Source organism: Agelaius tricolor, unplaced genomic scaffold (genome assembly GCF_023055355.1).
Source record: "Agelaius tricolor isolate 1412-34295 unplaced genomic scaffold, bAgeTri1.0.p SCAF_18, whole genome shotgun sequence".
NCBI lineage: Eukaryota > Metazoa > Chordata > Aves > Passeriformes > Icteridae > Agelaius > Agelaius tricolor.
Window position 1 is genome coordinate 8,451,706 of NW_027269278.1, and position 9,590 is coordinate 8,461,295.

General features: G+C 45.0%; 1 protein-coding gene across 3 annotated transcripts in view; it reads left to right on the top strand.

Annotated features, from left to right (window-relative positions):
• FNIP1 (folliculin interacting protein 1) overlaps positions 1 to 8,165 on the top strand; it is a 64,132-nt gene extending 55,967 nt beyond the window's left edge. For all 3 annotated transcript variants that reach the window (XM_071443200.1, XM_071443202.1, XM_071443201.1), the window contains 5 exons: positions 45 to 1,470; positions 1,828 to 1,996; positions 3,485 to 3,682; positions 4,022 to 4,137; positions 4,951 to 8,165. In XM_071443200.1, the coding sequence (XP_071299301.1) occupies positions 45 to 1,470; positions 1,828 to 1,996; positions 3,485 to 3,682; positions 4,022 to 4,137; positions 4,951 to 5,029 (1,988 nt within the window). In that variant the 3' untranslated portion in view covers positions 5,030 to 8,165. The remainder of the gene's footprint in view (positions 1 to 44; positions 1,471 to 1,827; positions 1,997 to 3,484; positions 3,683 to 4,021; positions 4,138 to 4,950) is intronic.
• The last annotated feature ends 1,425 nt before the right edge of the window (positions 8,166 to 9,590 follow it).

A 9,590-nucleotide genomic window follows, 5' to 3' on the forward strand; every position in this document is an offset into this window, starting at 1 on the left:
ATTGCAAAGATCCAAGTAATTGTGTGTTTAATTTCCTGTCCTAGGTGACCTGTATGGGGCCATAGGATCACCTGTGAGATTAGCAAAAACAGTCGTGGTTGGCAAAAGACATGACCTGGTCCAGAGGTTGCTTTATTTCCTCACTTACTTCATCAGATGCTCTGAACTTCAAGAGACACACCTGCTGGAAAATGGGGAAGATGAGGCCATTGTCATGCCTGGCACTGTGATCACTACCACGCTGGAGAAGGGAGAAGTGGAAGAGTCTGAGTATGTGCTTGTCACGATGCACAAGAACAGGGGCAACTTGCTCCCCACTGAGTCTGAAGAGCTGAGAGCTCCCAACTGCAGCTGTAAATACTGCAAATGTCCCATTTCCCTCGCACAGAACATAGAAGGTGTTGCACAGCAAGAGAGAGAAGACATGCAAAGCACTCCGAAGGTAGAGCTGGAATCTTCTTCAGATGAGAACAGAACCATCGTTCCTGAGGATTGCCAGGAAGATGCCGTGGATGGGACACAGCCAAGGCCCTGCCTGGATACCAAACTAGAGACTGTGGTGTGCACAGGGTCAGCTTCACCCGAGAAATGCGTGGGGACAGAATCTTGTTTGGAGCCAGCAGGCAGCGCGTGGAGGAGCGAGGATGCTCTGGAGGCGGGCAGCCAGGCAGGAGGGGGCACAAGGACACCTGGCATTGCTGTGGAGAAGAAGCCACCTGATAAGCTCTTCATGGACACGTTCCCCTGCAGCGCTGCCGAGGCTCAGACAAAGGTGACTTTCCTCATCGGAGATTCCATGTCACCTGACTCAGACATTGAACTGAGAAGTCAGGCAGTAGTGGAACAAATTGCCAGGCATCACAGCCCGCCAGCAGCGGAGGCAGGAGTGTCTGCTGATCAGAACTGTGAAGCTAAACAAACTGTTGAGGACCAAAATAGAGACTGTGGGACAGCTGAACCCTTTCCTCAAGTTGCTACTGAGCATCAGAGCTGGAACTCAAACCCATACAGTGCTGAGAGCATGAGTCTGTTTGGTGAATATTTCACTGATGACAGTTCAGTTGAAACCCAGACTACTGATGATATTCCAGGGCAAGCAGCTGCAAACCTTCTTGCTCACAACAGTAGTTTAGAATTTTCTAAAAAGCTCTGTACAAAGGCTTGCAAACCACCTAGTGAATTTTGTAAATTTATGGACTCTGTTCGACAAGAGACCTACAAAAACTGCTTTAATGAGCAGGACCAAAGAGAGAAAATCTCTATTCGTGTCCCCCATGGGGACAGGGAAAACGTAGAGAAAAAAGTGGCCCCGGGAATTGATTGGGACATTCCAAGAAATGAGAGTTCAGACAGTGCCCTGGGTGACAGCGAGAGTGAGGATACAGGCCATGATCTAACTAGACTGGGCAGTAACTATTATGGAGGAGAGCAAGAAGACTGGGCAGAGGAATATGAGATTCCCTTCCCTGGGTAAGTACTGTTCAGCCCTAACAGAGCCTAAAAAAGATGGAGCCTCTTCTCATGTCACATATTTGGAGGACTGTAGCCTAACTTGGCATCAGGGGTTGGAAAAGTGTCTCTTGAGCTTACTGGTTGTTGAGGAATATTGAGAGATCAGTTGTCTGGAAAAAAATACTAATGGTGTATTGTGATCTTGGCTTGTATTCTCTGCTTCCATGACAAGCTGACTGCAAAAGCTGACTGTAAACTTTTTTAAAAGTGCTTGACTTCAAGTTGGAAGAGATATGAAAAAAGTAGAAGTGCATCCTATGTAAGGTGAATTTGCTGTTTACTGTTGTACATCTCTTTGATATGCCTTTATTGCAGGTCAAAATTAGTTGAAGTCAACTCTGTCCAGCCCAGTATTGCCAATTTTGGAAGATCCTTACTAGGAGGCTACTGTTCCTCTTACGTCCCTGACTTTGTTTTGCAAGGAATAGGAAGTGATGAAAAGCTGAGGCACTGTTTGGTGTCAGATTTGTCTCATGCTGTGCAGGTAATTAAGCTATATTTGGTAAATGTATTTCTCACAGTAGGGAAAGATAAATGTTTGTGAAGGTACAAACCTGCTGGAAGTGGAAATATTTCCTGTCACAGCTCCTGTCAGATTTCTCCAGTCCCAGGTCACCAATTTTTCTCCTCTCTCAATTAATGTATCTGAAAAACATGGATTCACTGCAATTCTGCAGCATGAAAGATGAGACTCCCACTGAAGCCAGCTGGGAGGCTTGTGCTCTGGGAAGATGGATCTCAGTGCTGAGCTGTATCACTGTCTCCTGTCGCTTGGCAGCTGATGGTTGTGTCCCCACAGGATGAAATGATGTTAAACAAGCCCATATTCTGAGCTTGTGCCTCTCTCCCTGGGCACAGAGTCCTTCTGCAGTGGTGCAGAAGCTCTCATTGCTCCCTCTGTCCCTGCACGTCTGACTCATGTGCTGCTGCTTGTACAGCAGAATGTGTTCTCTGTCACAAATGCTCAGTATTTTGGAGACATTGCTCCTTCTTCAGGATGATAGTCCATGTGTCCAATAGCACTGTCTTCATTGGAAAAGGAGAAACCAAAGTAAAGATAATGGTCTGAAGGGAACTCGTGCTTCTGACGTGTTGGAGATCATCTCTCCTCCACAGCAGTTTTCCCCTAGATGAACTGGGCCATGTCTAGGAAGTTGGTATTTCCTCCCCCTTTTACCAGGAAAGAAGCAGAAAGCAGGCTGCCACTGAAAGTGTGACATCTGCTCCCATCTAGTTTAGTCTCCAGAGAATAAGGAAAAACAGGCTGCTGAGCAGCCACTTTCCTGAGACCTTCCAAAAAAAAAATCCCTTTTCTCTACTCACTTCAACAGTGTGCATTAGACCTGCAGCCCTTCTCTGCATGCCCTTGCTGACTCCTTGGAAGCAGATAATTGCTAACAGTTAAGCCAGAAAATTTATTAGGGAAGGAGAGTGGGTTTCCAAATACTCCCTTTTTGAACCCTTTTTCGTGGCTTTGGAGCGGTGGAACGCCAGCAGGGGGGAATGGCAAGGCACAGGCTTGGTTCCTAACTCCCTCTGCTGGCCTCCCGTGAAGGAAAACCTGTGACAGCTGGGAATGATCTGACCTCGTTAACACACTAAACAGCAAGCTGGATTTCTGGTGCTTTCAGTTTTAGGAGTTTAAAATACACTTTAGATATATTAGAATTCTTTATATCAAATACCAAAAGATGTAACTGTCAGCCAGTGACAAGCTTTAAAGCCTGTAAGAAAAGATAAAATAGCCACTATCCTTCTAAGACTGTGCCTTGTTCACAAAACCCTGCTGGTTTTAATGGATGGAATGCAATGTGGGCAAATGTATTTTAGGTGAAGCAGTGTCTGGGATGCTATCCTGCTATCCAGAAATGCTGTCCTAATATCCAGGATGGATATTTCTGTGAAAAGTTTTGTGAAAAGAGTGCTGTCATTTGTCATTCTTGGGGCTCTGCTCTTCATTTTTTGTTCCTAGCATCCTGTTCTGGACGAGCCCATTGCAGAAGCTGTCTGCATTATTGCAGACACGGACAAGTGGACGGTGCAAGTGGCCAGTAGCCAGAGGCGAATGATTGAGAATAAACTAGGAAAAGAAGTGTTAGTCTCCAGTCTCGTCTCCAACCTGCTTCATTCCACTCTTCAGCTTTACAAGCATAATTTATCTCCAAACTTTGTAAGTCTAAATGGAAATCATGAGGGCCATGGTTTTGAAGCACCCTTTAACTTCCCAGGTTAGAGATACGTAAGGCTCTGCCTAGTGTTTGTTTTCATAGCCAGTGCAACTTCTGGTGTAGCTGTTTGTGATGCCTATTGAAATGCCACTCTAATCAAAGCAGCTGCCTCATTAATTTTGATTTAACATGTAATCAAAGGCTTCTGCTCAAAAATGAAAGTCCTGCCAGTGAATATCTCACCTAGACACAGCCACAGAACAGTCAACAGGGGTGTGGGATCTGTGCTTTCTGGTTTGGTTCTGTCTTCTCCCTGACACAACTCCTTTTGCTTTTTTTAGTGTGTGATGCACCTGGAAGATCGGCTGCAGGAGCTCTACTTCAAAAGCAAGATGCTGTCTGAGTATCTGAAGGGCCAGATGAGAGTCCATGTCAAGGAGCTGGGCGTGGTGCTGGGGTATGGTCACAACCTTCTCCCAGCAGTGCTACCCTGGGTGTCCTGGTGCCACACCCTCCGCCTGGGCTTGTTCCTAAGCACGGCAAAATGGATTCCTAAATGGGACTGGAACTCCTAAGTTACCCATGGCTTCAGGCTTCTCCTTAGGCTTTGCTCAATCACAAGGATCCCCCAGCCTTTCTGTCTTCCCTGCGGGCAGGAGGATGGGCTCAGCACTCCGGAGCTTATCAAACTCCCTTCTTAGTTGGTCAGTCGTCACTGAACAGCATGGGGCACCCGATTCCTCCAGGTTGACTTTCCCTACATGGCAGGAAACACTCCCTGTGTCATGTAAGGCACATAATACCTCTCTGTGGGTGTGGGGCATGGGCAGAGGAGCTATTTAAGGGGTGTTTATAGGAAGGCTCTGAGTATGTTTTCCTGCAGAGGAGTGCAGCATGAGCAGGAAGGACATAGACCATGTGTGGTGTGGACATGGCAGCTTTAGCTGGTCCTCTGCTCCTGTACTGTGTCCCCCAGCTACTATTCCCTTTACCCTGAAGTTAAGCAGGAATTTTCCTTCCCCCATCTGCTTCCTCACCAGTTTGTTGGCCCTGTTAAAACCCCACCAGACAGGTGGGAGCTCGGGCAGTGCTGACACTGTGGGAGCAGGCACATCTGGAGGGGTGGGAGGAGCAATCTGGCAGCTGCAGTGTGTAACCCATGGCCCAAGTGCAAGTGCTGGGGCTCGAGCAGGCGGTGTGGGTTCTGACACGTGTTCAGCCCAGTGACATTTCAGGCTGGATTAAACATGACTCTTCTGCTTCCTTTCAGGATTGAATCCAGCGACCTCCCCTTGCTGGCAGCTGTAGCAAGCACTCACTCTCCGTACGTTGCCCAGATCCTCCTTTAAAATGCCAGAGGCCACAGACTTTGACTTTTTGCTTCTCTGGAAACAAAGTGGAAGACAACTTGTTCTGGCTCCTTTCTCTTTGCAGCAAGTAAAACAAACTGCTTGTTGAGCTTGCAGCACCTCCATATATGACTGCATGGTCTGCAAACAGTTGGAGACTTCTCTCCCACTTAGCGATTTATAAAAAAGGATAAAGAAAGGAGAAAGGAAAACTGAGTAAGCCCAAGATTTCCACCACAGAAAAGTGGAGATTTTAGCAAAGCTGAAGACATGCATTTTTTTAGCAGTTTCTGCCACAGTGGCTGACTGTGACTTATACTGGGGAATGGAGGAAGAACTGCTCTGAGAAGTACGTGATACCATCACCCCTTATAAACTGAACTGAGAGCAGCTGCCTTCAGCCAGGCTGCAGCTGATGAGGATCACATTAGGATCTGTAATTCTCAAGCTGCAATGATTTGTAAACAACTTCTACTTTTTCACATCATAGTCCAATTCTGAATACTTCCCAGAGGAATAACGGGGCAGAGGCCTGGGTTTTTTTTGTAAGAAACTTATTAATGACAGTCAGCTACAGAATTTATTTATGATCTTTCTCCTGGGAAGAGGAAATAGTGGGGGACAGAGGGCGACAGGGAGAACAGAGGAAGAGGCCAACAGACAAACTAGCGATGGAGATTCTTGGCTGGATGCTGTAACCAGTATTAAATGTTTATAATGTTTAAATGTTGCTTTATACTAAATGATGCTTTTCTTCGTCAACGTAATCAAAATGTTAAAAACAAAAATAATCTAAAGAGAACGTTGGCTGAAATTTCCCCATGGGTTCCCCAGAATGACATGACAATTACCTCTAACTTTTTTATGATATATAAAATCTTGGACCATCATATTCTTTTTACAGCAGTCAGTCAGCTATTGAAATAATGAACAAGAAATAATTGTACCAAAGCATTGGGGAAAGAATGAGTAGACTATTACCCTTAATTGCTCAGGTAACAAATTGATACATTTTTTAAAACAAAGCAAAAAAAAGAAAATTGATTACACCATAGCGTAATAATATCCAAATTATTTTTTGACAAATATACCCTTGCTGCAGATAACTCTAATCCCTTTTCTACTCACTTGTGTAATTACCAGCAGGAAATGTTGTTCATTTTATTCTCAGCATTTCTCTTTTACTCAGCCATCACTGGTTTGTCATTGTATATACAATAGCTGTACGAGTAGCTGATGGACCCAACCTGGTGTAAGTAATGTAAATAGACAGTGGGAGGTGGATTATGTTTTCGAAGGCTCTACTACCTCAGTTTAACTGGACACTTCATTCTAGGCTTTGCTTTTCATATTTGTCCTAGCAGCCAATTAATGTTGCTGATTTTTAGCTTCTGTTTTCATCTGTTAGGTTTAGCATATTGAAATTCATGGATTATCCACACAAGTAGGAGACATGTATTCACTTGGTCGCTAAACTCTATAAAATTTCTATAAATACATCATTCTGTAATCATCTTTTCAATAGTACAGCACGCCTGCTATTGTTGTTTGCAGAGTTACTTTAAGTACAAATCTATTTTAACCATTTGATAAACTTGAAAACAATAGGAGAGATCCCTGCCCCACCTCTGTCAGTGACAGAACTCTCCTCCTTTCCTTCTCTGGGGCCAGGATTCACCTGGAGTAGTTTTTCAGTACTACTTAAAATCTGTCACCTAAAACTCTGTTCCAGGGAGATCTACATGGCAAACCCACTCCTCCCTTCCATGTAGGACTGAGTCTACGTCAGGAAGTGACCCCAACATTCACACAGGCAGTGTCATTGGAAACTCTTTTGTATATAAAATCTAATGCTGACTGCTGCAGGGGAAAACCTCGTGTTTAATATGTGATCCAAGGATTTGTTTCTCCCATTTTTCAAATGTCCTTTCCTTGCCACACAATTATATTACATCTGGCTTTTGGAATGAGCACAAAACAGGGGCCCAGTTGTGTAAACACTTTTCAAATGAAATATAGGATTGCACTCAGAACATGGATGTTTAACTCTTTGCTAGGATATGTGGTACAGGCAGTAGTTGGATACCATGTTGTGCACAGACTGGCACAGTGACCTGGCAGTGTCTGTGCTGCTGGGGCTGCCAGAGGAGGGTTCCTGCCTGTGCCTTGAGAGGTTCTGTGGGTGAGTTCATCCACAGCACGTGTCCAGAGAGCTGGGCAGCTGCCCCCTCACCCTGGCATCCCCCAGCACTGTGCTCACAGTGATCCTTACAGGAGAATACTGGTCCTCCTTTGAGCCTTTATTGTGCAAATTGTTGGGGTCACTTTGAAATGGGTTTGACTCTCCAGAAAGGCCCTTGCACGGCCTGCAGTGATGGCTGCCTTGAGAGGAGAAGGAGGTGGCTGTTGAGTGGCACCTTCTCTGCTGCCCTCTGCACCAGCCAGTAATGGCATTACTGGTGTGCTCAGTCAGCCCCAGACAGAGCAGCCACGGATGCAGCTTCCTCATCATCCTCCCACAGTCCCTCCTGGCATGGCAGCAGCCTCCCCACCTCTCAGCAGTGTTGTGGGCAGAACACAACCAAACCCTGTGTGATGGGAAGTTTTCCTGTGAGTGAACTTTTTGGGTACGTGAACAATGTGGTACGTATGTCTGTTTGTTAAATATGAAAAGGGATTTTTACAGGATATAGAATTGACTTTTTAAAATATATCACTATTCTTTTATGTGAATAGAAAACTAATGTTTGATTTATTTTTTCCACTACTCCCAATCTCCATTATTAACATGTCTTAATTTTCTGGCTGAAACCTAATTATACTAGGCACACAGATTAGCAAATTTGATTTTGTTGCAATTGGCAAACACTGGGCTGCTAAGAACAAAAAACTGTTTAAAAGGACAGATTTTACACCTTGCATATGTTTTCCCTATTAGTTCTTAGAAATGTTTTATGACAATTTTTTGCTTTCTCTAAATTATTTAGATGGTGGTACTTGTAAAATGCTGGGTAAAATGTACATACTTGTTATCTCTTCTGTTTTTGTATATATTTCCCAAGATGTGCACTTGTATTATAATAACCATTCCCAATTTTAGGGGAAATTTGTGCAATAAATACAGTATGTCAGTTTAGTTCTGGTACCTTATGTGTCCCTTTTTTGACATGTGCCTTGAGTCTGTGGGTGAGTGAACCATGTTACATTTTACACCTGTCTCCTCTCAGCTCCTCTTTTTGGGGCATTGATTCTGGCACTTGGCAGTGCTGCAGCCATTTTAATTTGGGATTTCATAAGGAATTAATTGTTTCAAATAGGAATTTGTGATTGCACTTGCTGTCCCTTCAGCTGTGAATGTTGTTGGCCCCCAGAAGGCAATTGTGAGATGGGAGGGAGGTCCTGATGCTTGATTTTGTGTGACGTGAACAAACATATGCAGAAAGCAGAACGCCATTGTCTTCCACTGGTTCATACATTCGTTCCTAAAGTGACTTGCAAGGAAGTTTGTCACAGATGTGTTTGCCATTGTGCTTGTCACTGCATTTGTGCCCATCTGCCTGAGTACAATCCCTTCTCTGTCTCTCTGGGCTGCTGCACAGGAATGAAGGTTATTGAGGAGTTGTTTTAGGATTTTATTAAATCTAAGTTTAAATTGTGATAGCAGTGCTGCCAAGAAAAGTGGAGTAATAATCATGCAACAGGAAAAACAATTAGGAAGGTGTAGCAGAGTGTGTAAGTGATGCTTTAAAGCATCTGGGTTAAATAAGGTCCTGTGTTCCCAAAGAATGGAAAAAGGACAAACAGAAAATGGAAACTGTTGCTCAAAGCAGCTGCATCTTCTATTTTTGATAAATGCTACATGGATTCCTGCCCTGGTACATACCTGCCCCAGGTGCCCTTGCCACATGCGAGGTGCAGGATGAGCTGAGGGATGAGCTGAGGTCAGTGTCCCCAAGCCCTGTCTTGCAGCGACCAGAGAATGCTGTGGGTCCCACATTCAGCACAGCCAGACAGCACTGGAGTCTTCTAGGATTTCCACTTGCACCTGCCAAGTCATTTAAAAGGATGCCCATGATGGGAGTGTTTGGAAGAATGGAATTTGTCCCCTCTCAGAGGAATGAAGGCCACAACAACTGACTCAGGGTGCTTAAACTGGTCCTGGTAACACCACCCTGAGGTTTCCCTGTGTGCAGGGATGAATTGCTCTGACTGCCTTCCCTGCTGGCATCCCAAGTAACACTGTGTCAGTGGCTCAGTGCTCCGTGTGGGTGAGTCAACAAAGGCAATTAACACGGATTCCTTGCCTTTTAATACTGATAACACAGGGGGTTTTTGCTGGCCTGGTGAACTGTTCCATGATGGATTCACAAGGCAGACCCTGCAGTCCCACAGCAGCACTGAAGGTGTCAAGCAGGCAGCTCCAGCAGAGTCTGCAGCAGGAGATGCTGGGCTTTAGCCGGGAGTTCTGTCATGGAACACTGAGATGTGCACTGTGCACTGTCAGACCTCCTGCAGGGCTTCTTGGGCTGAGTGCACCTGACAGAGGGCAGAGAATTTTGTG